This window comes from Larus michahellis, chromosome 7 (assembly GCF_964199755.1).
Source record: "Larus michahellis chromosome 7, bLarMic1.1, whole genome shotgun sequence".
Classification (NCBI taxonomy): Eukaryota; Metazoa; Chordata; class Aves; order Charadriiformes; family Laridae; genus Larus; species Larus michahellis.
In genome coordinates, this window is record NC_133902.1 from 39,688,612 (window position 1) to 39,716,194 (window position 27,583).

General features: G+C 36.9%; 1 protein-coding gene across 1 annotated transcript in view; it reads left to right on the forward strand.

Moving 5' to 3' along the window:
• Positions 1–27,583, forward strand: part of LOC141745991 (sodium channel protein type 1 subunit alpha) — a 102,803-nt gene that overhangs the window by 40,202 nt on the left and 35,018 nt on the right. The window contains exons 5-19 of the mRNA XM_074593586.1: positions 4,027–4,116; positions 4,893–5,021; positions 5,730–5,821; positions 6,744–7,016; positions 13,458–13,521; positions 14,171–14,312; positions 14,476–14,682; positions 15,172–15,477; positions 16,215–16,595; positions 17,773–17,905; positions 18,722–18,960; positions 21,192–21,365; positions 21,992–22,348; positions 23,030–23,512; positions 27,021–27,138. Coding sequence (XP_074449687.1) covers positions 4,027–4,116; positions 4,893–5,021; positions 5,730–5,821; positions 6,744–7,016; positions 13,458–13,521; positions 14,171–14,312; positions 14,476–14,682; positions 15,172–15,477; positions 16,215–16,595; positions 17,773–17,905; positions 18,722–18,960; positions 21,192–21,365; positions 21,992–22,348; positions 23,030–23,512; positions 27,021–27,138 — 3,188 coding nt within the window. The remainder of the gene's footprint in view (positions 1–4,026; positions 4,117–4,892; positions 5,022–5,729; positions 5,822–6,743; positions 7,017–13,457; positions 13,522–14,170; positions 14,313–14,475; positions 14,683–15,171; positions 15,478–16,214; positions 16,596–17,772; positions 17,906–18,721; positions 18,961–21,191; positions 21,366–21,991; positions 22,349–23,029; positions 23,513–27,020; positions 27,139–27,583) is intronic.

The following is a 27,583-nucleotide window of genomic DNA, read 5'->3' on the forward strand; positions in this document are numbered from 1 at the left end:
GGATTGGTGCCCGATGTCCATAACTGGTTGTTGGGAATTTCTAGCGGGCGAGGTTTTTGGTTCACTTTTCTTGCAAAACCCCAGGACTGGGAAAAGTAGTCACCCAATGAAAACTTCAGTGTGACAGTAAGACATTTAACATTGAACGGTTAGTCAAAGGCAGAAGCTTTATTATTAGAGACTGCTGGCAGAAACTTCTACGTCTTTGGAAAAAGGAAGAAACAAGGCTGATTGCTGATAACTCAGAAGACCTTTTCCTCTGAGATTCATGGAAGTTAAAGTGGTGAGAGAAGCGGAGGAAGGTGTGTGGAGAGGAGTCAGGGAGCATTTGGGGACAGTAGATAAGGGACCTGACAGAGATCTATAGACACAGTGGTGGTGATGGTGAGAAAACATAGACAAATACTCTCAGGTTGGAGCCTCTAATGAATGCTCATCCATTCAAGTTAGAGACTCTGATTTATAATACCTTCCAACTATTCATCTCTGCGAGTTGTGGGTAATGTGTTTTACTGGGGTACTGATAACTGAGTTTGGGTTTGGTTTTAAGTTCCTCCTAATTGTGTTCAAACGTATCCAGCTGGTCTTGATGGCAGTCAGAACAAAAGCAATTCTATTAAACAATATGCAATTCCAATATTTTTCCTTCTGTCTATTAAATGATTGTGTGATCATGCAATTTAGCTCTATTATAGGAGGAGGTTTCCTTTCAGTATATGGACTGATTTCTTTTCTGAGCAGCCAACTATGGAATGGCCTATTTTTATCTTAGAAATAGATGTAGGGTTCTTTCGGTTTTTTATCTTAAACATAAGAATAGCTGGATACGTTCTTTTTTTCCTTTTTGCTTTTATTCAGTAAAATAAAAACACTGCAAATATGAATGTGTTTAACTAAGAACCACATAATATGTTCCGTAATGCAATTTAGATTTCAGCTGCTTATACAACGTTAGCCACCTATAAGGAAACGATTAGGGGGTAAAGTTGCTTATTATTTTTAATAATATTCTGACTTTTATTGATTAGCTTTACTGCCCTCATGTTTTGAGGTGCGTGTTTGGCATTTTGACCTTTGTAACAGAACAGTGCCTTTCACTTCTAGTGTGAAAGTTGTGCATTGAGCACAATGCAATTGGCACAGTGGTTGGAAAACCTTTATCTGTTCGTCCTCCAAATTCTCTGAACTTCTGTATAAGGTGCTCTCATCACGTCTGCCCAAACATGTGGTCAGATAATGCTCCCCCTGCAAAGAAACAGCGTGTCTCTTTCCAGTGCTCAGAGACTTTCCCTGCAATTATTCTTTCTCACTGATGGTGCGTAATGTAATACCGGACACAGGAACTGGTAACAGCATGAACTTCCCTCTCGCATGCTCTGCTGACTCACCTCCTGGTATTCTGCTTTTGTTTTTTTCCCTTTTGCCTGCCTGACTCGAGTTAAGGTAGAGTGTGGAACTGAGGGGGCAACACAAGAATGATGGGAAATGGCCAGACTTTGGAAATTAATAGGAAAGGATGAAAATGTAAGAATAGGTGGCGGGTTGAGCAGACAAAAAAAGGGAGATGGCAGTGGCTGGAGCTGCAGAGTGCAAGGAGTTACTCAGTGTGGCCTGACTGCCAGCAGGTATCTGTGAAACCAATTGGCAACATTTTTTATTTTTTCCAATCCTCATCTTCCACCAAGTCCACACAGGCAATAAGAGACTTCAGCTGCTTCAGTAATTGAGTAGCTTGAGGCTGTATAGTGCATCTAACCCTACTGCTTGCCTATATAGGAAGAGCATAGAAAAGAGTAAATTTCCATTAAGAAGTCATCACATATCAGAATAGTTTACCTATGTGTATAGTTGAATTATTATGGAACATAAAATTATAGAACAAAAATATTGTAAAACATAAATTATAGAACAAGGGAACATTGAGGTTGTAAATCAAACACTCAAAATGTGGGAGAAGAAGGAAGAGAGGCACGGACATTGACTGTGTCAGTTATGTTTGAGATTCCTATAAGGGAAAGCATGGCCAGGGTTTAGATTTCAAAGTATGTTAGCCCTTATTGAGCATCTGCTCCCTTTGAGAGTGAACAGCACTTTGGCTATGTAGCTCACAGATGTGGCGAGTTATGTACAGAGTGAGCAATGTGCAAGGATCTACCTGTGGCCTTTGTTATGAAGGATACCCAGGTGTAAACACATAACACACTGCATGGGGATAAAACCTCAGCTCTCCTAAGAGGACATTCCACTTTAACTGTTTTAGGAGACTACTGAAGCTGCAGCCAGGCATCTGCAAGTTTTTCAACTACCAAAATGGATTCTCTTTATTTAGAGTAATTTCCCAATGATATTAAGTCAGATTCTTTAGACCTGTCTGTGGACTGTGAGGACAAGCATTGTAAGGCATTCTAATAATTTATTCTAAACCACTGAACAACAATTTTAACTGTACAGCGCTTGTATGACAACGTGATAGTCAAAGTGAGTTAAGTAACTTAACGAAACATATCACAATATTCATTGCTTGGTCAGGCATTTAGACAAAGGTCACGGACCTATCTATGGGAATCAGGCGGCTAAATCCTCCCCTGTGATTTGAACGAAAAGATGTGCTCAAATTTTAATTGTTCAGCAGCTGTAAGCGTTGATCTTCATGTTTACACCAATTTTCTGCAAAGTTTAGGCTGAGATGTTACTTATTCCTCCTTCACCTAGAGTGAATGGTTGGGTATTTTGGGTTTTTTTTGTCCGTGGCATAAAAATATATTCCAAACAACAAAATGCTTTATACTTGATTTAAAAAAAAAAAAAAAAATCCTGTGCTTTTATATACAATTTTATCTGTAAATGGCCTTCTTCACTTTAAGGTATCTTCTTTGCCAGTTATGTTGATGCAACTATTTTTAAGGAACACGTCATCTAGAAAGATGACTAGAGGAAAAATGTGAGGAGAGTTAACCATTTAGCATAAACATGTAGAGGTTCTTATTTTTTGCTGCCATCATGTGGCCATATTGAGGCAGGTTTGGATCTAGTTTGGTTACTTCAGTATTTCCAGATGTTTAAATAACTGAATTTACTTTATTGCCATGAAAAGGGAAGGGCCGCACTGTTTGCAGAGCCAGTGATCTTGTAAACCAAGAACATCGCATTGGGTGTAATGAAGCCCCGGTGGACTGTCCCACTGCCCTATCACAAGCCTCTTTGAGCTGTTAGTCTGGGATTCATAGTCCCAGAATACCTAATTATTCTTTACTGGAACTCTAAATAAAAATTAATTTTCATTCTAATCTTCACCAGTTTTCCGTGCTTTTCAAGCAATTGACCACAAGGTACTGTTGAACCATTTTCAAGTTACGGCGTTGGTAGAACAAGAGATGCTTCTTTTGCTGCTAACGTGTTTTGAGGGAGCCCTTTAAGCTCTCTATGGATTTCTGTTTCACTAACTGAAGCATGTACTGCTAAGAGAGTGATAGGGAAACATGGAATGCAGTCACTTCAGCAATTAAAAACAGTATTATGTGGGTTTTTTCTGTGTTTTTGACAGACTGGCTGTGCTGGGTGCTGGGATGGTGTGTGCTTTCTCTACAACTCTGACTCATGATAAATAGGATAATTTTTTTTTTACCTTGCATATGCCAGATGTTGAGTTTAGTACCAAAACTATAGAAGTGAAAGATTAACACTTATTCAGTCATGTCAGGTACTTAAAACAGTATTCTTCTGCGAGTTATTTCGGTTTGGGCTGTTACTCAACACACATTACTCCCAGGCATGTGAGAGCCTTTCAGTACAAGCTGAAAACAAAACGTGAGGACATCAACAAATCAACATCAGAACATCAGCAAATCAAGACTACTATTAAAGTTTAATGTGCTAAATAGAAAACTACCAGGTTAAGCAAAATATACGTGATGTTTACCAAAGTCTAAAAGATTTGTGGAAGTGGCAATATTTTAATGCACTTAAGATATATGGCTGATGTGGTATTGTATGAATTACTGTTGTGTTTTCCTTAACTATATCTACATTATTCAGCATGCTTATCATGTGCACTATTTTGACCAACTGTGTATTTATGACCATGAGTAACCCTCCGGACTGGACAAAGAATGTAGAGTAAGTTGCATACATTATTTAAAGATATCTTTGACTGTTCTCCTAGGGGTCAGCATGCTAGTAACTGCAGCCATATGTGCTGGCCGGAACTATCATGAGACACTACTACTGTTTTCTCTCTGAAATATGTAGAAATGCTGAATAATTATTTAAATCTCTTTCCAGTAGAACGATCGTGTAGGAAAAATGAAAGTTGTTTACACGTAGTATTCTACTGAGATTCCACTAGTTTTCTCTCATCTTCAGGGTTTAGCATCTACTCAATGTTTTTACCCCTCCTTTATGCCACTATATTAACAGCAGAACCATGGCCATCTATTGGTACACGTCAGTTAAGGACAGCAAAAGTATTCCTAAAGTAAGAATTTAGTGCATGCTTCCATTCTTCCCTTTTTGGAGTTAATACTAGAAGTTAGTGAAACAGACAGTATCCAGTAACTTATGCTTACAACTTTCTTGGTTAACAGTAGCGGATCTAGTGTTGCACACTTTTGAAGTGTCAACAATAAATTTTTAATATATGTCATTTATTTGATGGATTTATTTATTTTGATTTATATACAAGTATGTACTTCAACAGCATGTCACAACTAATGCATATAAATATACAAGTATATATGATGAATATAATGCATTTTAGAGAAAATTGCTTATTTACTGTATTTCTTTTCCAGTTTTGAAATAAAAAATTCTTTCATTTGATCATCAGGTTTCTATTGGAATACCAATGTAAAATGTTGCTACATTTTTTGATTAAATTTTCCTATATTTTCCAGGTATACGTTCACTGGAATTTACACATTTGAGTCACTCATAAAAATCATTGCAAGAGGCTTTTGCTTAGAAGATTTTACTTTTCTTCGAGATCCATGGAACTGGCTTGATTTCACTGTCATTACCTTTGCGTAAGTTTTTGTTTTTTGCTTTTTCTTTGAAAGTGAAGGACAAAAAGGGCATGAAATTAGTATCAATACATATCAATTTTGTTAAATGGAAATTCTTGTATGGATTTACTTTTGTCTAAAAAAATTTTCACATTCTAATATGCATATTTTAATGTAAACATAATTACTGCAGAAGCCATTAGTACAGCTAGTATTAGAGAGGCTAATTTCATGTCCTGCATTTTTTTCTCTGAGCAGAAAAGGAGCAGCCCTTTGACTTCATTCTCCAATCTTACCAATCTAGTCTAGATAAACTTTAGGCTTTCAAAATTAAATCACTGCGATTCACTTCAGAGACATTTAATTTAACTGAAGGCTCTGAAAGCATATTAATGCAAGGCAAACTGCAGTGAAAGGTAAACCTCTGACTGTTGCTATTTAATTTTTTGCTAAAAACGCCAAAGCGGTCTTGATGAAAGACCCAAGTAAGTAGCATAAACTTTGCCTAAATTCTGAATAACTGTGATTTAATCCTACAGGTATGTAACAGAATTTGTAAACCTAGGCAATGTTTCAGCTCTTCGAACTTTCAGAGTATTGAGAGCTTTGAAAACTATTTCTGTAATCCCAGGTAAGAAGTAACTGGTGTAAGGTGTTAGGCCCCTTGTACCTCCCAACTGTTCCTTTTTATCCTGTCATTGTGTTTGTGTGTGAACTCCCCTATTACAGATATGTGACAGAGTTTGTGGACCTGGGCAATGTCTCAGCGTTGAGAACATTCAGAGTTCTCCGAGCTTTGAAAACAATATCAGTCATTCCAGGTGAGAGCTAGGTTAAACACTGAGGCTGACTTTAATTCACTGAAACAGAATTAATATTTTTTAAACATAAGTCTTATTTCTTTTCACAAAAAAAAGCAGGAATCGGAAGATATTAGAATTCACTGAAATCTCTGATTCATTGCTTTTTAACATGAGCTTTTTTCTTTTTAAATCAGCCTTTGAGTTTAACAGATTCTTGCATGAGACATTGCAGTACACAGCGTGTGTGGTTTGCATCGTATGATGTCAAGCTTTCTTCTCCACATTCAACGAATATCAGTGACCCTGAAGTTTTCTTACCCATGTGTATCTTACCTACATGATGTTATGTGGTATTTGTTGTGAATATTTGTGTCTAAAAAATGAACTGTTCAAAATGTTGACTTAGTAAGAAGATGAAGGAATAAGATAATAAAGAATAGCATGGGCATTGCATGGGGGATTTATTATCTTAAAATTCTATGATTTTCCAAACCATCTCCAGTTTTATAGCATTAAATTCTAATCCTATTTATTGTTGGAACAGGCTTTTTACTACTGTCTTCTAAATCTAGTATGTTATAAAACTGATAGTAGCAAAGGTTTGGGGCAAGAGGTATTGACAAATAAAAAGAAAGAAGACTTTTATGTGAGATTCATGTATAGCATGAGTAAAAAAAGTCACTTGTTTTAGCATTAAAACAAGTGTTTTGAAATATATGCAACTCATTCCATCCACGGTTTCAAATGAACATAAATTTCAGCTATTTATTCATTTTCACAAGTGAAAAAGCTCTTCACAGAAATGTTATTTCACAGACATTACAATCATTTATTTGGGCTTCTGCATGGAATCTATAACTTTACTGGGAGACAATGTCATTTTTTTTATGCTTTAAAAAAAGTTTTGAACATCAGAATAAAAATTCCTTTGCATTTTCAGGCTTGAAGACTATCGTGGGAGCCCTAATTCAGTCCGTGAAGAAGCTCTCGGATGTTATGATCCTGACTGTGTTTTGTCTGAGTGTATTTGCACTAATAGGGCTGCAGCTGTTCATGGGCAACTTGAGGAATAAATGCCTGCAGTGGCCTCCAGAAAATTTTACTCTGGAAACAAATATCACTTCCCAGCTAAACAGCACCATAGGTGAAAATGGTACATTGGTTAATTCAACAGTGACTCCATTTGACTGGAAGGGGTACATTGAAGATGAAAGTAAGTATTGTCAGCGTAATTCTTATTGAAGTGATTTGTGGCTGACCCAGTTCTTAGAAATAAGGAGGGGAAGGCATGATGCATTTAGTTAAGATGGAGCAGGAGAAGTTTTTCTCTCTCTCATAGATCAGCTCCGCAGGCCAGCATGGCAGAGGGAACAAGGAACACGGTCTCTCTCCTTGATACTGCTCTTTTTCTCAGCTCCCTCTGCTAAATCCACGTCTCCCTTGAGACAGAAAGTGGTCCAAAGGAGTTCTTAAAGTTACTTAAGTTCTTAAAGTTACTTAATAGTCTTAAACATTTTCCATTCCCGTACTCCAAAGAAGATCAGCACCAGGCTGCTATGTTATTTCCAACAGATGTCAGAGACTTGTGACATTCAGTGAGGACTCCAGTGATGGAGTCCTCAGTATTTTCTTCATTTGTCAATTCTTGTGCTTCACTATCCTCATTATTAGAAAGGGGTTTTTTTTTGAAGTCTAACAAATTTTAGCAATTTAAGCTAATTTTTCTTATCAACTTCACAGGCATCAAAACCAAATTATTCCCTATAATTAATCACTGTGTCTGAGGTATTTAGTACCAATTCTTATGTCACCATGTCCTGTTCTCTCCTCTTTCAGTCTTCTTTTTGTATGCTAAGGAACCCAGATCATTAACGTTTTTCTCCTACAATTTATTTTCTAGATCTTGATCTCTCATCTGGATCCTTTCCTGTTCATAAACATCCTTCTTAAAGTGCAGTACCGACATCTAGGCATTTCTCCTCCACATGAGGAGCACTAAGTGGAAAAGAAGGATTATCTGGTAGCATAGTAACTTATACTGCTGGTTTATATATCCTAGGCTAGGACTTGCCATTGTTTACAATTGTAACATCGTTAAATCCTGTTCAGCTTGTGGTCTACCTGCCTCTTAATCTTCTACAGACTTCTACCTCATCAAGTTCCCACTTTGTATTTGCACAGTTCACTGTTCGAGCCTGAACAGCACCCTATTTTTTCAGCCCCTCTCTCCAACTGTCCTGGATCTTTTAAAGTGTAATTGTTTCCTCAAACTCACCACCATCCTTATCAGCAGTACAATTTGCAAATCTGATAAGCATTCTTCCATCATCTATATTATTAAAACCTTGAATAGCAGCAATCTCAGACAAACCTCTTCAGAAGTTTTCTGATGCATCTTTCCATTTCAATAATTTCCCAAAGTATGATTTTCCAACCACTTTTGCTGACATAGACCAGTCTGGCAAACTGAGAATAGGTAGAAAGAAATGCATTTCAGTACAGCTGAACGTGAGGTTACAAATCTAAGATCCCTAATACTAAAAATCAATGCTGCACAATTCATGTTGTGACAGGTTCACATGCATAAAGACTGTAGCTAATGGCACACATGATCTCTAACAGTGAAAGTTACTTTTGGAGAAAAATAAGAACAGAAAGGGAGAGAGAGGAAGAAAAGGGAAGGGGAAAACTGACTACAGTAAGCAACTGCGAAGAGAAGTGGTGGGGTTCCCGAGGTGAGTCTCCTCCCCTGGGTATCGTTTCCGGTGCAGCAGTGATCACTCCATAATACTTTTCCCATAGCAACCGTGTGTTTTTCATTAGCATCTTTTCTAACTCCCTACAGGTTGTTCCTGCTTACAGTGCTATTAGCACTAATTGGAACACACTTTGAATCAGGGAGGGTGCTGCATGTCTGGTTGGTTTTTAAACTTGTACATGCATGTTATTAGGTCACCTAATATAAACCAAAAGCTACAAGCAAGGAACAGGAGAAAGGGGGAGAAAGAGGGGTGAATCTCACACTACAGACAATTGCTTCCCATGATACCTGCTGCAACAATAATGTGTTTGCAGGTGTAACGTCATGAGAATAACAGCAACATGAAAAACGGCATGAGAACAAAGGAAAAATAGTGCCATGGAGGCTTTAGAAAACACTGCCCAGCAGCTTACGTGAAAGGTTGCAGTGTTGCAACTGAGAGGCAGGATATAGAAATGCAATTGGAAAGCTGTTAGCAATAGAGAGGCTAAGGCACCTAAAGCACTGTGGAGCAGCCAGGACCGACAAATGAAGGCTAAAACTCTGCAGCCAAAAAGCTAAATAGTATCCTGTTCGCATAAATAAATTATTGACCAGGAAGGCAGTATTACCCCTGTATTTAGCACTACTGCAGTTGCCACCAGAATACTATATAAAGTTCGATTTAGATAGAATGTTGAAAAATTGGAGGATGTTCAGAAAAGAGCAGAATGATTAAAGGGTTGGAAAACATGCTTTATACCAAGATAGACCAGCAGCTCAACCTACTTAGCATATCAAAGAGAAGGTTTAAGGGGTGATTTGATCACAGTTGCGAAAAACCTCACGGGGAACAGAAATTTCATCATAGACATATCTTTGATCTAGGAGGAAAAGATATAAAAGGTTCAATAGCTGCAAGTCAAAGCCAGACGGATTTCAAATAGAAGACAGACAGCTTCTAACTGTGATCACACAGCTGATCATTGACTATGATGGATTTCCATCTGAATTTCTTAAATGAAAATGCAATCTTTTTGTGAAGTTCACTTTACTTGAACATGTGAATTCATGGAGATCCCATGCCCCAGGGTCTCCTAATCAAGACCTAGACTTCAAAGTCAAACTTAATTTTCAGCTTTTTTAACAAAGAATCTATAAACTCAAGCTCTGATTTAATTTGATTTAAAGAAGACCTGAAGCCCCCTAAAAAACAAAGTGAATTCAATTAGTGGCAGAAAGTACTTTATTGAATGGCTACTTGAACCTTTAGTGTATTTACACAGGATTTCATGTATATTATGAAATTTATAATTAAATTATGAGCTTATTATGAAGTTAATAAGCTTGTCCTTGCTTACTAGCATTTTCAAAGAGAAAAATTATCTTGTCTCAGCTTCCTGCTCCATTTTTGCAGGTGGGCAGACAGGATACAGAAATGGTTCTCAAATCAGCTGTGTCACAGGGCAGTAAGAAGGGACTTACCTGGAGCTCAGAGCAGTGCAATAGCACTGTCTTTTGTAGGAATTATAAAAGTTTTTATGCCGGTAGTCATGTATACTATGCAAAGAAGGCATGTAAGCCCTAATTTTGCCACTGAGCTCATTTTTGGAAATACAATTTAGAGACTTTATGTAAGCACTCCTGGCGTTAGTGACTCAAGTGGTCTTTTTTTTTCATTTTTCTTTTTCCAAGATAGCAAATCTGATAAACTTAATGCTAGATAAGTTTAAGTTTATCTTGGCAAGCTTTCCATAAGCAATTTTTTTCTGGTTAATACCATCTCACAATCTATTTTGTGGAATAACAATTATTCTCAGTCATTACCCTAGGTTTACCCAAACAACTGTAATTGTTTGGGTAAATTGGGAATTCTCTTGAAGTAAACTACTCATCCACCAGGGATTTTTTCCCATTTCCCAATCAAATAAAGGGGAGCCAAACATACGCCTTTGATGCAGTGAGGGAACCGACACATTACTTTGGTAAAATACAATTCAGAGTTTTGCATCTAGTTAGGGGACACATGCTTATACCACTCAGCTCGTGTTGTTATAAAAATTTTCCTATTGTGACAGTGTTTTGAGCATTTGTCATGGTTGTAACCATGCACTTGGAGAAAGCCTGGGTGGCTGTTATTTCCTGTGGAGCTGGCAAGTACAGCATGCTTACAGGGCACGTCTTGTCTGAATAACAGAACTTGAATACAAACCCTATTTTAGCAGTTCAGCTCAGATGATGCAGTACTGATCAGGACTGACTGCTCCATGTAAACCATATCAAGTCAGGTTTGCATTCTTCCCAACCAGCTGTTATGTTCCAGCGTGTTTTAATCATGATTAGCTGACACAATCCAGAATAAGATTTGCCTCATAAGGGTCAGCTGTGGTCAGCATCATGTCAGCTACCTTTACTATTTGCAGCTGTGTTTCAGCACAGTGCAGTTCTGCAATGCATACCAGCCCAGAATGACAGCAGCTGCTCATAGGGTTATGCACTTGCACAGTATATAGAAGTTTGCAGATGACGCCAAGTTGGGCAGGAGTGTCGATCTGCTTGAGGGTAGGAAGGCTCTACGGAGGGACCTGGACAGGCTGGATCGATGGGCCAAGGCCAATGGTACGAGGTTCAATAAGGCCAAGTGCTGTGTCCTGCACTTGGGTCACAACAACGCCGTGCAGCGCTACAGGCTTGAGGAAGGATGGCTGGAAAGCTGCCTGGTGGAAAAGGGCCTGGGGGGTGTTGGTCGATAGCTGGCTGAATATAAGCCAGCAGTGTGGCCAAGGGGGCCAATAGCATCCTGGCTTGTATCAGAAATAGCGTGGCCAGCAGGGCTAGGGAAGTGATTGTCCCCCTGTACTTGGCACTTGGTGAGGCCACACCTTGAGTACTGTGTCCAGTTTTGGGCCCCTCCCTACAGGAAAGACATTGAGATGCTGGAGCATGTCCAGAGAAGGGCAATGAAGCTGGTGAAGAGTCTAGAGCACAAGTGTTATGAGGAGCGGCTGAGGGAACTGGGACTGTTTAGTCTGAAGAAAAGGAGGCTGAGGGGAGACCTTATCGCTCTCTACAACTACCTGAAAGGAGGTTGTAGTGAGGTGGGTGTTGGTCTTTCTTCCTAAGTTACAAGTGATACAACAAGAGGAAATGGCCTCCAGTTGTACCAGGGGAGGTTTAGACTGGATAGAGGGAAAAATTTCTTCACTGAAAGGGTTGTCAAGCATTGGAACAGGCTGCCCAGGGAAGTGGCTATGAGTGACCATCCCTGGAGGTCTTTTAAAGAGGTGTAGGTGTGGTGCTGAGGGACGCGATTTAGTTGTAACTTGGCGGTGCTCCGTTAACAGTTGGACTTGATGATCTTAAAGGTCTCTTGTAACCAAAGCGATTCTGTGATTGTAAGATGCAGGTGTATCATTAGACACTGAAATTGAGTTCTTCACAGAGTGTCAGAACAAGATCTACATACAGCTTAAAACATAACTTTTCCAAATAGTGAATTTTGCTGACAGGATGGAGAGAGGCAGCTGGCCAGGGTACTGTGACCCTTCTGCAGCAAATCAATGTGCAGAGCCAACAGCTTTTGACATCTCCTCAGATTCGGAATTCATTAGCTTATGTAGTAACGCTGCCTGTGCAGCACAGCCACAGTCAAGTTTAAACTCATCTGTGCTGGTAGCATTTCAAATTATATCATTTTAAGGGAATCTAAAAGGCCAGTTCAATGGAAAAGAAACCCAATGGGGGGTTTACATCTTCTCAGAAAGCAAAAAAGGTACCACCTTAATTCTGAAGTTGCTGTACTTCAGAAGTATTGGAAGCTGGGGGGGTGCTCGAGGGAGTATCACCATGTCCCTGCCCTGTCCTTACAGAAATCCTGAGGCAATGCCTTTGGTCTCCATCGGAAATGGGATACTGGGTTATGCTGTGTAAATTGCAAGCTTAAGCCTGTGACCAAATGCCAGATCCTTACTACAGGAGGAAGCTCCTCCTATGATAATTCTTCCAAAATCAAGAGCTTAGCAACTGTAGGCATCTGCTTTGAGGGGAAAAAGAAAAGTACTTCTCAAGGATACAGTCAAAGTGAATCTTAATAAGTACAACTTTTTGTGCACCATCTCTTTATTCTTCTAAGAATAGACAGGTCAGTGTCTTTGGTGTTTAAACCATCTAAAATTTCCTTTAAATACAAGATTAGTGTACAGGTTATTGGATGGTTATCTACAGGGCAAGTTGTTGGAACTTACCCAATTTTTCTTTCCTAAGGTGATCGATAATTTCATCATATACTTCTAAAATCCTACCTACACAAGTTGGTGACTGTCGCAGTAACTCTGTCCAAGCTAAATTTAGATATATACCAGGGCTTTCATACCAGTCAGAGAGCTAACTGCAGTGTGCATGAACCCGTAACAGTTAGACCTGTTGGCAGCTGGGTGGTTTTTTGCAGAGCTCACATATTAGATAACTATCACAAGTGTTTGTAAGTGACAAACTGGAACCCTTGGCAATACTGATCAGAAAGTTTGAGATAAATTACCAGTATATTTTTTTCAGATACAATTTATTTATTATAATAAATAACTGTAGAACATAATTTCATGAAGTGTGATTTAGGTCAGTGATCAGACTGAAGGGAGAATTGTACGTTTCATCTACATCCAGCAGCATTTGACAGGATTTTTCGTACATTTTGGGATTTTAACAGTAAGTGCTGTGAGTGATAGCACTTACTACAATTCATACTGTCATTTACTCTAAAGTTATGGTCATGCTGAAAAAATAATACTTCTTGTGTAAAATTGTATCTGAAATCAACTTAACACTTTTAGAGGGGGACTATTTATTTCATAGACCTGTAAGAAAACTTTCATATTCAGAATTTTATAACTTTTTAAAAATTTCTTTTCTAAACAGGTCATTTTTATTTTCTGGAAGGGCAAAGCGATGCTCTGCTTTGCGGAAATAGTTCTGATGCTGGGTAAGACCAAATTTCATTGAATTATTGCACCGTGTACAAATTAGATCCACGTTCTTTAGGGGAAATGTGTGTGTGTTGTATTTTGAGTGACCACTTTCTTTCACATAAGAAATACTAGGATTTTACACTGGACTGAGGATTTGGGTTCCTTGTCAGAGCTCAGTGGATTGGTTAGATGAGCTTAGTCTTTGCACGAATGAATCAGTAATTTGGTATTAGCAATTTGGTATTAAATTGGTGTTATGAATCTGTAATTTGGTATTATATTGAATGAGAAGTAACAGAGGCAGTAGCTGGAAAACCCGTGTTATTTTGCAGTTCCAGGTGCACATATGAGTACTAGCAGGCTCAGACAGTAGGAAACACAGACATTGACATTAAAGTTACAACATTAATAATTAAAGAAATTATTTGGAATATTATGTTTTAGAAGCTTAGATTAAACTTTTGACACTAATTTTATGTGCCTTTCCTGCTTAATTTTTCTAGTGTCCTTTAAAATAATTTTCTATTAAATATCACAACTGCTATTATTTCTAGTCTGATTAACTAAAGAAAAATCCACTTTATAACCGTAATCTTCTCCTGAACATTTCAGGTGATAATATTAAAATAACTATGTAAGGTAACACCCAGTTTGTCTTTGTAGGCAGTGCCCAGAAGGATATACATGTGTGAAAGCTGGTAGAAACCCCAATTATGGCTACACAAGTTTTGACACCTTCAGCTGGGCTTTCTTGTCACTATTTCGCTTGATGACTCAAGACTTCTGGGAAAATCTTTATCAATTGGTGAGAATTACTTAATGCAAAATAGACCAAATATGTTTGTACCAATAATGCAAGAGTCTTAAAGTCAATTTTCTTATGTTATCTTAATTTCTTAATTTTAACAATGTAAAAAACAGAACTTTTGTTAAACTATCCTTGCTTATAAATGTATTCTTATTTCCAGACACTGCGTGCTGCTGGGAAAACATACATGATATTTTTTGTTCTGGTGATTTTTCTGGGCTCTTTCTACCTGATCAACTTGATCTTGGCTGTGGTCGCCATGGCCTATGAAGAACAGAATCAAGCAACCATGGAAGAGGCAGAACAGAAAGAGGCAGAATTTCAACAGATGCTGGAACAACTGAAGAAGCAACAAGAAGCAGCTCAGGTAGAATCTATGGTGTAGTAATGCAGAAGTGTATAGAAGTCATTTTACTAGACAGATTCACCCTCTGCTTTCTGAATTTGGAGTTATAAAACACCCTGTTGGGCTTCCAACAACAGAGCTAGCTCAGAGATTTTCTATTCTGCACTAAAGACATTGTACTGTAAACGATCCAGCCATAATCGAGAAGAAATACTCAAAACTAAGTATACATTATTCATTATGTTTTTCTTAGTCTAGTGTCATTAATACGGTCTGTTAGACTTCTGCATTTAAAACTACTCACGAAAGATGGAAGAAGGCTATGACCAACACATATCTTGAGTCAACTGAGTAATAAAATTTAGGAAAAAAATAGGCAGAGGACATCCTATGGAAAGTGTTAAGATCCAGGGCGTTTGGACTAGAATTTATGGATAAGTAAATTAAAAAAAACAAACCCACAATGTCATGGTTTGCTCAGTGACACAAATTCATTCTGCATCATGGCAGGCAGCAGCAGTGGCAGCAGCAGCAGTAACAGCATCCGCGGAGTCAAGGGAGCCCAGCGCTGGGGGAGAAGCAGGAGGGCTCTCAGAAAGTTCCTCAGAGGCATCAAAACTGAGCTCAAAGAGTGCGAAAGAGAGGAGAAACAGAAGGAAAAAAAGAAAACAGAAAGAACAGTCTGGAGGAGAGGAAAAAGATGAAGATGAATTTCACAAGTCTGAATCAGAAGACAGCATCAGAAGGAAAGGTTTCCGATTATCTATTGAAGGCAATAGATTGACATATGAAAAGAAGTATTCTTCTCCACATCAGGTATTGCATATAGTTTAGTAGAAGCATACATTTAAAGCTTCCTAAGCTATTACAAAGCTACTTTAGTCTTCCTGGTACTGTAATATGACCCTACTGCCTAAAGAAAGGGAACACTGAGATTTTCATTAAACTTTATTATTGTTGCTGGTGCTTGAGAGAAAGTGCTGTAGCTGCTAGATTGTCTTGTAAAACACCACAGGGACTTAAGTGTAACCTCATATCACTATTCTTGTAATAGGATTGTTTAAAAATCATATTAAAATATTCTCTGATTGATTCCGTGGGGGTTTTTTAGAATGATTATATATTTATATATTATCTTACTTATTAAAATGCTACAGTATTTTTCCATTATGATAGCCTCATATTTTCATCCTGCTTCAATGATGTTTGGAGGTTGGTTCAATACATGGAGGATACTGCATGCATGAAAGAATGTTCATATATATGCTCCCTTTTTTGCTTGATGGGTATCGTACACTACTCTATTCAGCAACTCTAACTGACATTAGGAGAAAGGGGTGCTCAAAATTGTTTTTTGTCTTAAGAATCCATGAACAGTGGTATTTCTGTCTGCAAAATATAAATATGATTAAATACATACAAAAATTTCACAGCAGCATTTAGCTTCTGGGAAAAATGGTTACTCTCGTATAAGAAAAAAAACACCCTATGCTATCCTAATAATGCTAAGTTTGAAGGTTTCAGCTAATAATCAGAATTTTTTTTGCCTGCAGTCTTTGCTGAGCATTCGAGGCTCCCTGTTTTCTCCACGGCGTAACAGCAGAACAAGTCTTTTCAGCTTCAGAGGTAGAGCAAAGGATATAGGATCAGAAAATGACTTTGCTGATGATGAGCACAGCACTTTTGAAGACAATGATAGCAGAAGAGATTCTCTCTTTGTGCCGCGCAGACATGGTGAACGGCGCAACAGTAACATTAGTCAGGCCAGTAGGTCATCCAGGATGCTGGCAGTGTTTCCAGTGAATGGGAAGATGCACAGCACTGTGGATTGCAATGGGGTGGTTTCCTTGGTTGGTGGACCATCTGTTCCTACATCGCCTGTTGGACAGCTTCTGCCAGAGGTGATAATAGATAAACCAGCTACTGATGACAATGTAAGAAAGTTTTAAATAGCTTAGGCATCGTGGCCTTTTCTTACTGCACCAGCCAGTGTTTTCTACAGAATGGAACCCTTGGCAATGCTTCCTGGTTGGTCAAGCTGTGAATGCTTCTGCATCTTGTAAAATCTTTAATAAGTAAAACAGCTAAGATAGGTTTGCAACCTAAGCATTTACTTACAAATTTCTCATAACTAAAAAATACAATTTGCAGTTTCTAAGTGATAAAATATTAACTTACTTACACATTCATAAAAGCACTATACTGTATTACTGTGCTATACTTTACTTTTACTAATCTAAAGGTCTGGCTATGGTCTGCAAAACCATAGTTACTGTACGATTGAAAATAGTGTACAAAAATCTTATCACATAGTGGCAATCAATATGATGACGCTATTACCACTTTATCAAAATTAGCATTATTAGTTAATTTTGATAACATTCTTTCTTATCGCCCCGGTTAAAAATGTAAGGAAGTTGTCACTTCTTTATTATCATTTATTTCTCATTCCTATATATTTTCCATCCATTGCTGGTGCAGTTCTGTAGTGTAGATAACAAATAGTTCATTGGAAGATCGCATTTCAATACATACTTCCAAAAATACCAATGCCTGTGTGAACATATGTGCAGCATATATTGCTGCAATTCTCTTACCATATACAAGGTAAGAGAAGACATCTCAAAAAATTTCTTGCTTAGTTCAAAGTTGTCTACTCACGTTACTAAAAAAACACTAGCATGAGGAAGCATGAGGAAGTCAGACTTTTCTTACTTGCTACAGTTTGCCTAGGGGAAGAGACTATTATGTTACAAACCCCAGAATATTCTGACAACAGAAGCAAGGAAAAAAAATACAGTTTGCAAAAAACTTATACAATATATTTAACTCAATCCTTTTCCATTTGTTTGAATCATTTTTCATAGCTTGAAGGAAAGAAATGCAAAAGTTAAGTAAATAAACTCTCAGTCTTGAACAGTAGATAACTATTGCCTGGTATCTTTTAAAAAATATTTAAAAGATACGAAAAAAGTAATAAAAGTCTGACATGATAAAAATTGAAGTGCACGAAGCACGTATCCAAGCTAAGACATTAATACTGGGTTCTATATAGTATTTGCTTATCTTATTACTCTAACATGGTCTCACCTATTATTGTTCTCTGTATAGGGCACCACTACAGAAACAGAAATGAGGAAGAGAATATCAAGCTCTTTCCATGTTTCAATGGACTTCCTTGAAGATCCCGCTTTAAGGGAAAGAGCCATGAGCATCGCTAGCATCCTCACAAACACTGTGGAAGGTGTGTGCTGCACATGTTTCTCAATGGACTTCTGAAAATTTGAGTATAACTTAAAAATTGATTTAAAATAGCTTAATTAACAGATACCATCCCACAGGCCAACACATTTAACAGTAAGCTCAAAGCTCTTTATTCATTAAGGTTATTACATAAGTAAGCATTTCTATCTCATTGCTTTGCCACCGTCTACCTCATGTGGTCAACAGTACTACAGAGTTATTTTTGATGGTCATAACCGAGTGGGTCCCTATGCATATTAATTTAAAATATATTATTGGACACAAAAAGGCCATTGAACATTTTTCAAATATAAGCATCCATTGTTAAAATATATACGTGTTTTTAGCAGTTATGTTTATTCAGTGGGTCTTTAAAGAAGTGCTATTCTAGGTGATACTTTTTTTTTTCTTGAACTAGGAACAAAAATTATATTGAAAATTTTTACCTAAACACCACGATTTTCAAAATAAAAATATTTACATAATAGAAAAGTAAGTGGGAGGAACAGGCTGAAGTGTAATCAAGGAACAATAAAAGACATAATACAAATAGATGCATAAATTGATACTGATCAGAATAGTGATTGGAATACAAAGAAGTTGTGCTTGATAGGTAAGCTTTGAACAAAATAAATACACTCGATAACAATTTTTCAAGACTCTTTTGAAAAGCCCTGTAAAAAAGTATAAAGGGCATGTTTGCAGGAGGTTAATCACTACCGGTTCAGACTGACTACCTGACTGGTACAATTCACATAGGATTGAGGAATGTTACAGCAATCACAAAGTTACCTGTGTGTACTTCCTTTTCCCACAGAACTCGAAGAATCAAGACAGAAATGCCCACCATGTTGGTATAAATTTGCAAATATTTTCTTGATCTGGGACTGCAGCCCACATTGGTTAAAAGTAAAACATATCGTCAACTTAGTGGTAATGGACCCATTTGTTGACCTGGCTATTACAATTTGCATTGTTTTAAATACACTCTTTATGGCTATGGAACATTATCCAATGACTGATGAATTCAATAATGTACTTTCAGTTGGAAATCTGGTAAGTCTATTGGGTTTTTATGTTCATGATTTGGAAGGAAGTATGTCTAAAATAACTGAAAGAAGGAGTTTTAAGAGCTTTTTTTTACTCTTTAGAAAGTAGATTTATTGGACATTTATTGGTCTCCAGATATGACTCTATCAGAACATTTTTAAAAATTTCACTGCCAACCCTGGCTCATGTAACTATGAATACTGTAAAATCAATATATGTGTTAGTGTCCTGCAGAAGCTGATTTGTCTAACTACTAAACCAGGAAATGCATTACTTGCATGAAAAAGAAGCTATGCAAATAAACGAAGTGATACTTTTTCAATCAATACAGTACAAATCTTTAAATTATGAATGTGTTTTTAATTGCTGTGTTTCCTGAGCACAGGTTTACAGTAGCTAAAAGAGCCATTTAAAAGCATTTATAGAATTTTCTTCTGTAAAAGACTTGTATTGATCGTTTTCTTTATATGCTTTATGTAAAACTATGATAAATATTCTGCAATACTTTTTCCTCTTATAGTTTTTATATTTTTTATCATCAGATAATTAGTAAGATATCTTCTCCTCATGTTGTCAGCTATGTTTTCTCCCTTTTACTTCAAAAAGATAAATTATTAAAGAATTCAGGAGTTAATTTTTTGTAGCTCTGATGCTTTTGAACTGACAGGTTTGATCACATAGAAGTATCTGCAGCTGCAGTCCTACTTTGTCTTTTATTTTAAGAATTGATTTCTTATAATGGGATTTTTAATAATCCTTGCTTTATAATGAGGAAAAAAATATCTCAGATCATGTAAATAACTACAGGATTTAGAAGGGAGAATTAACAGATATATGCATAGCTGGTTTTCATATACTTAAAATAAGGGAAGACGAATCTGAGTTTCCTAGTAAAATATAAAATCTTGTATTTTAGCATTTTATAGGTTTGTTTTCCAACCAAGAAAATGCCATATAAATCTTGGTGTACATCTGACTACAAAGAGAGTGGGAGACAACCTGGCCATAAGCACTATGCTCTTCCAGTCTTAGGCTCCCTGACATAAACCCCTTCTGCAATATAGAGGCCCTCAGGGTTCGCCTGCTCCAGTAGTTCCACTTTAAAGTGCCTTCATGAGCTCCCCACCCTGATTGTTAGGAACCTAAGTCAGCATTTCAAACTGCATTTATTCATTCCTAACTCTTCCTCAGTGGTTCCAATGCTGTAGCCAACAAAATAGTAACCTTTCCCTCTCCATTGTTTACATCTGGAACGTATGAAAAGACTGTAATAAAATATACTTGAGCATTGGTGTTCCTTGGCAGAGCAAGTCAGACTCTACTTGTCCATCTCCTGATGATCCCAGCTAGACTATTCTCTTTAGCTGTCCCATTTTCTGTTCAGCTTGCTTGAAAATGGGTTATCAAAAACAAAAAAAAAAGAAAGCATTTCAGACCAGGGCTCAGGCAGCCTTTAATGGTGGCTTTAGTACATTCCTATCCTACAGGAAATTCTAAAACCTCTCTCAAAGCTACTCAGGGTCACTACCTTGGTGGTTCCTAAATACGATTCCTACTTCATTCAGCATAGCATCATGATGAGAAATGATTGCCAGAAATATCACATTTAAAATGCATTCTTAAATGCTTTTTCATTCCTGACATTAAAGTGGTTGAGCCAATCAACTTCACTGAATTTACTGGCAACACCCAGCTTTCAGGAAGTTACTGTATCTCAGTTGATCTCCATCTGGTATAGATAATCTCATCTCTGTTGAACTGAATGGGATTATGGCAGGATATAGCAGCAAAGGAACGGCCCCTCTGGAGTCTTAGATTTGGCCTCATTCATGCTGCTCTATAATGTAATTACTATATCAAGAAAGATGTTATACCATATAATTTCTTGGAAAGCATTTTTGTTTATGTTGTGAAAATCAAATTTGGGATTGTGTTTGTACAGTACAGGAGAAAGTCCATATCCTGATAGAGTTGAAATTGGATTATGAATGTTATGAAACAGAAGCTTATATAATTTGTTTAGTATAAAATTTAATTAATTGAAAAAATTACTTGGTTTGTATGACACTTGGTAAGGGAAGGTGGGCAAAATAAATCACTACAGTAGCAAACTATTTTTCAGTATCAGTTTTGGATAAGACATTGCAGATATGTAGCTTGAATTAAAAACCTAGACAACAGCTAAATCAGTAATGTTATATTTCACAACGAAATAACAAACTGTATTTTGAATGCAGGTCTTCACTGGAATTTTCACAGCAGAAATGTTTCTCAAGATAATTGCAATGGATCCTTACTATTATTTCCAGGAAGGATGGAATATTTTTGATGGTTTTATTGTAACCCTTAGCTTGGTTGAGCTTGGTCTTGCAGATGTGGAAGGACTGTCAGTTCTTCGATCATTCAGATTGGTAAATATATATCAATTGCATTGATTTTTCAGAGGGGCTTCATTAAAATAATACATTTTTTTGCCCTAAAAATCTGCTTGATGTTTGCCATGATGCTGGTCCTGATGTCTCTTTCATTAGTGCAAAACCTTATTACTTGCAGTATCTTACTGTCTTCAATGGGAATTGATAGAGATCCAAAAAGACAGCAATGGGTGCCCTGAGCTGATTTCCAATACACTTATTGTATATATACATTTTAAACATCCCGCTATGCAGAAACAAATCAACTCACTAGATGTATTGCGCTCTGATTGGTATCACAGGAATAGATCTGCTCTACAAATGCCAGTAGAAAAGTGGCCCAGGTGATTTTAACAGACGAACCCTAGATTTTAAATTCCATCTAATGTGACTGGTAACTTCTTTGACCTTCAGTAAAAACTATGCTTTGAGGATATCAAGCTCAAACTTCACAAAATTTTGTTGACTGAACCTTCCATCTTTATGCTTTTAGACAAGAGGATACCCTCTGAACAGCCATACTCAGAGCATATTTTGCAGTAATATCCTTCCACAAATTAACTTTAAAATATCTTTGTGTCTTTCTTGCTAGTTGTCCTAACAATATTTTTCTTTTCTTCCAGTTACGAGTTTTCAAATTGGCAAAATCTTGGCCAACTCTAAATATGCTGATTAAGATTATTGGCAACTCAGTGGGGGCTTTGGGGAACCTGACCCTGGTGCTGGCCATCATTGTCTTCATTTTCGCTGTGGTTGGGATGCAGCTGTTTGGGAAAAACTACAAGGAATGTGTCTGCAAAATCGCAAGTGACTGTGTTCTTCCACGCTGGCACATGCAAGATTTTTTTCACTCTTTTTTGATTGTATTTCGAGTGCTGTGTGGAGAATGGATAGAAACGATGTGGGACTGCATGGAGGTTGCAGGCCAAGCCATGTGCCTTACAGTCTTCATGATGGTCATGGTGATTGGAAACCTAGTGGTATGTAATCAAAGCATTAGCAGAAAATTATGTGGCAATAAAGTTGGCTCAATCCTGAAGTGAATTAAGTGCTCTGGCTCTGCTTCAACAAAGCACTTCAGCAGGTCGTTTCAAGCAATGCTTAAATTTAAGCTTAAGAGCTTTTTTGGATTGAGAACAAAGTATTCTGCAATATCAAAATCCTAAAAATGTTAAAGTGAACACTTAGTCACATTCTTAATTTGTCTTTTGGGTCTTTGTAAATATTTTGTGCTTCAAATAATTTTAGTTTATGGGCTCTTCATAAACTATTTGCTGGGGATTTTTTTTGTTATTTCTCCCGTATGATTAGTCATCTAAATAATCTACTTTCTGATGTGTGATGGGATAAATTAAAGTTTTTAATGATGCTGAATAGCAAATCTGTTATCTCCATTTTTGGATTACAAAATTTTGCACCAAAATATTTATATACTGTGGGTATTTAAAGACACATTTACAGATATGAGTTAGTTGTAGGAATATTTTTTAATAATGAGCAGGATCTAAGCAAAATTTAAAAAGCTTAGGTTTTTATGGAGAAGGGAAAAAGTTTTGAAAAGGGATTTCAGTCTTCGATGTCACTTACACAACAATTTTTAATAAAATAAATGTTCTTTGTTGGGATAAAGTCTAGAATGTCCTTTTTTTATCTTTCTGCAGGTACTGAACCTATTTTTGGCCTTGCTGTTGAGCTCATTTAGTGCAGACAACCTTGCCGTTACAGACGATGACAATGAAATGAATAACCTCCAAATTGCTGTAGCAAGAATGCAGAAGGGCATAGACTATGTGAAAAGAAAAGCACGTGAATTCATCCAAAAAGCTTTTGTTAAAAAACAAAAAGCTTTAGATGAAATCAAACCACTTGAAGATTTGAACAACAAAAATAGCTGTATTTCTAACCATACAACTGTGGATCTAAGCAAGGACCATGACTATATTAAAGATGTGAATGGAACAACTAGTGGCATAGGCACAGGCAGCAGTGTGGAAAAATACATAATTGATGAAAGTGATTACATGTCATTCATAAACAACCCAAGTCTCACTGTGACCGTGCCCATTGCTGTGGGTGAATCCGACTTTGAAAATCTAAACACAGAGGAATTTAGCAGTGAATCAGACCTGGAAGAAAGCAAAGAGGTATTTAGATAACTTGTGCATTTCTCTCTGTTCTTTTGAGTATTTTTATTTTTTTTTCAGCATAAGCCAGTGTATTCAGATCTTGATCATTTGTTATTTTGACACATCTTTGTACATGGACATAAATGAGTGTATAAAGGAGAGTTTAATTCTTGATGAACAGAAGTGTGAGAAAGGGTTAAAAATTACATTCTCCAGGAGGAGATAAGCAGCCAGGCAAAGGGAGACCAAACTAATCCATAAGAACTGTTTACGGTCCATATGGTAGTTGCAATAACTGGTAGAGCAGAGCAGTGCTTTAGCTCCATCCTTATTCCACCAGAAACTTCTGTTTGCCTCCTGTAACAAGGGTCCCATGAGGCATGTTATACATATCTCTGCCACTCAAAAAAATCCCCCTCTGTGGGATTTTTTTGTGAGCAGGTATAAAACAAAACATGGAGATAGTTTATGTATTTCCTGTAGACACTGGAATTCTTTTAGATTTTAAAATTGTCAGCACTTCTAGACCTGGATTCCCATAAAAAGAAGTTTTAACCATGGACTCTTTCATATACTTCAGATTCATTTAGTTGTTAAAACTGAAAAATAGTATCAACAGACAAAAATATCTAAGGGAATGCCAAAGCAGACTATAGATATAAAGCCTTGTTGAGACCTGTATTTTTTAAAAATAAACTAAGGCTACTGTCTGTGGCTACTTTTAAAAAATAATTTAAATCTATTTGATAACGTAATTTGAAAAACAACTGCACCCTCGGTGACTTAGTTTGTTGCCATTTTAGTCAAATCAGAAAATTATCTTTCTAGACACTTTAACGAAATTAATTTTCTGACTTGAGGAACCTCAACCTTAAAATAGCTAGTTTCCATTCTGGTAGCAATCGAGTTTCTTTGTGGGATAGCTTATCTTCCCCTGCCACTCTTGTATTGCTAACAGTATTTAAGACACCTAATTTTAGGCGAGCTGAATTCTGTAGTGCCATCACTTGATTGTGTATAATCCCTCTAGTGCTCTCCACAAAAATCCAGCGTTAAGCTAAGTGCAGTCTTTGGATCCTCCCCTGAGAAAGGAGACCCGTACAAAACCGCCTCTCCCTATGGCAAGCTATTTCAGAGACAGTGTTGTTCCCATTTCCCAATTAATATCTGAAGTGTTAATATTTAATATTAGCCAAGATGTCTTATAATTTGCCTTTGACTCAAGCTTCTGAACTGGTGCCACAAATAGAGGTTTTAAGAATGTATTTGAGCACGTGATGAACTTGCCCGAGGAGGAAGAATTTATAATTAAAACAACATTTAAACAAAGATCCATTGGAGAAAAGCAACCACTGCTCATCTACTCTCCCCACAACTACCTTAATGCTGGCCAGTCCAGTCTTCCAACCCATCATACAGCAGGCAGTCAAGTGGAGTGACACAAGCTGGTTTATGACTGATCAACGAGGCATAGATTCAGTTTAGGAAAGCTTTCTGTAAATGTACTACTACCTGTAGGAGCAGGGTTACCTTTTGTCACGTTGAGAAAGTACTATGACATTTCTGACTTCCTCCAGAAGCTTATGAAAAAGCAGCTCTGTTATATAGTTTTCCATGGAAAATCCATCCAGCAGTGCTGTTTTGGATTTGAGTCCAACTCCTTATCTTATATGGACTGTTAGGATAATGGGACTGTAGAAAAGAAATGATAAACACCAGAACAGCAGAGCCTTTGAATTAGCTGCATTTTTGTACGAGATCCCACTTACAAAAGACTGTATGTATTCTCTACTTCTCAGGCCAGAGGGCACTAAGAGGCGTGTTCCAGCTGGCTTCAGACCAAATTGAGTTTTTCAGCACCATTCCTAGAGTTTTACATTGCTGGCCACGATCTTTTTTTGCTGATAGGGTCAGCTTTAAAAGTGGGAGGTTTCCATGGGGGTTTTGTTTGCTTGTTTGCTTTATTTTCCTTTGTTTTGTTTTTCAGTTCAGTACAAAGTAACAAATTAAATATCTTAAAATTACAAATTACACTGTTAATTTCAAAGAGCTTTGTTTTAGTGTGCAAAAAGTAGCTGCCAGTAATTACAGAAAATCTGCTTTTTAGAAGAAAAGAGAGCAATAAAATGAAAAGGGATTTTTTTCCAAAAATGAAAAAGCTTTGGAAAAGTTCAGAAAGGTATTTTAAAAATTATTTTGAAAATTGGTAAATCATACTGCAAAGGATGATTTGTGAAAATTGGATTACTAGAAGTATATGATATTTTTGTAAAAATATCAGAGAGGCAACTCTGTAATGTAATTTGGAAAAAAACCTCTATGAATTGATTCTTGTGGCAAATAATGACAGAGCCTGAAACTGGATACATCAACCCATTTTCCTGATAAAGTTGAAACATTTTTCTTCCAATCTCTATAGTCACCACAAGATGAAATTAACTAAAAACTGGCTACTTAAAATATTACAAATATTATTAAGCATCATGCAACTCAATGTCAATGAGTTCTAGAACTGTTGCTGAAAAAATGGACTGGCTACTGCTTTAATAAGAGTTTTGTTGTTAGGGTTTGGGGATTTTTTTTTTTTTGTCCTCAATAGCAGAAAGCCTGCTGCAACCTAGCATTGATGAACCTATCTTGCATTTGCTCCGTTATTTTGTTTACCTCTACCTCCTTAAATATGTTTTCTTCACAGTTTTTACCCAATCTTTAGCCATGACACCAACCAGCTAATTGCAATCAGGTCCCGTCTGCATGTTACTGTGGTTTCAGAATTTTTAGGATAGAATTAGCTAAAGTGCATTCAGTTTTTTAAAATTTGGTTTCCACCTTCCACTCCCCTCTCTTTACACTCATGATGTTAGGTTTTGTCATGAACCTATGATCTTTCAACCATTAACCATGAACAATGAACCAAATTTCATTAGGTTAAAAAACACAGTCTGATGTTTTATGAGCCATCATTAATCTACCTCAGCCGTATTGTATGCAGCTTCTGCTTCACTCTGAGCTAGAGTTTCAGCAATTTTAATCTGGATTTGCTGACCTCTAAAATATAGCGTTCTCAGTGCTTTTTTCCCTTGTTCCCCTTAGCTCCCACCTCATTTAAATAGTTATATTTAGACTCTTACCTGCTTTTCAGTAGATGCTACAGATTCCTGCATAAACTTGAACTTCATTATTTCGATGTAGGTCAAGAAATCATTGCTACTTATGGTTGGTTGTGGTCATAAATCTTTGCAGGCTTAGCATCTTCATTCTGATTTTTCAGTTTAAAGCATAATTTTGTTTGAAGCCTTATCCATCACTGATACACCTTTTAGATAATGTCTCCATACAATGCAGAAGGAAAACAAAAGATTGTACAAATTTCACATATGTTTAACAGCAATTTACTGATGTTTAATACTAGAACACTCAAAAATATGACAGAATTATTTACTTATTCTGAAAACAAATAATATTTGCCTTAAAAATATTTGCTGTGCATTTGTGATGCTTTTTTGTTCCCCCCCCAACTTTACAGAAGTTAAATTCGTCTAGTTCATCCGAAGGTAGCACAGTTGATATCGGACTTCCTGCAGAAGAACAACCAGAAGCTGAACCCGAAGAAGCCCAGGAGCCAGAGGCCTGCTTCACAGAAGGTGTTTGGAACAAACATACTAATAATACTTATTCATGCAATATGAAATAGTTATCTATTCAAACTAAGTATCAATATTCGTGTATTGAATTACTCTTTTGTTAATGTTTAAATCATGATTATTAGTGGTAGTACTTTTAGACCATAATTTACCATATGGATACTGATACCACAATTATACTATGTATCAGATAAGCAATTAAGAAAACATTTTATCAGAAATATATCATTATCGCTGAAAGTTTTATTTTAGTATGAATAACTGTACTTTCTGAGTTTAGTTAGTCCTCTAGGTAATAAAATAACACACCATATTTATACCACTCTTCACAGATATCTACCAAAGTGCTTTATAAAGTATACATCATTTAAATAGATGATGAGTGGTAAATAAAAACTGCACTTTGATGGTTTTGTGCAAAACGCTAAATGAACCTTTTACAAAT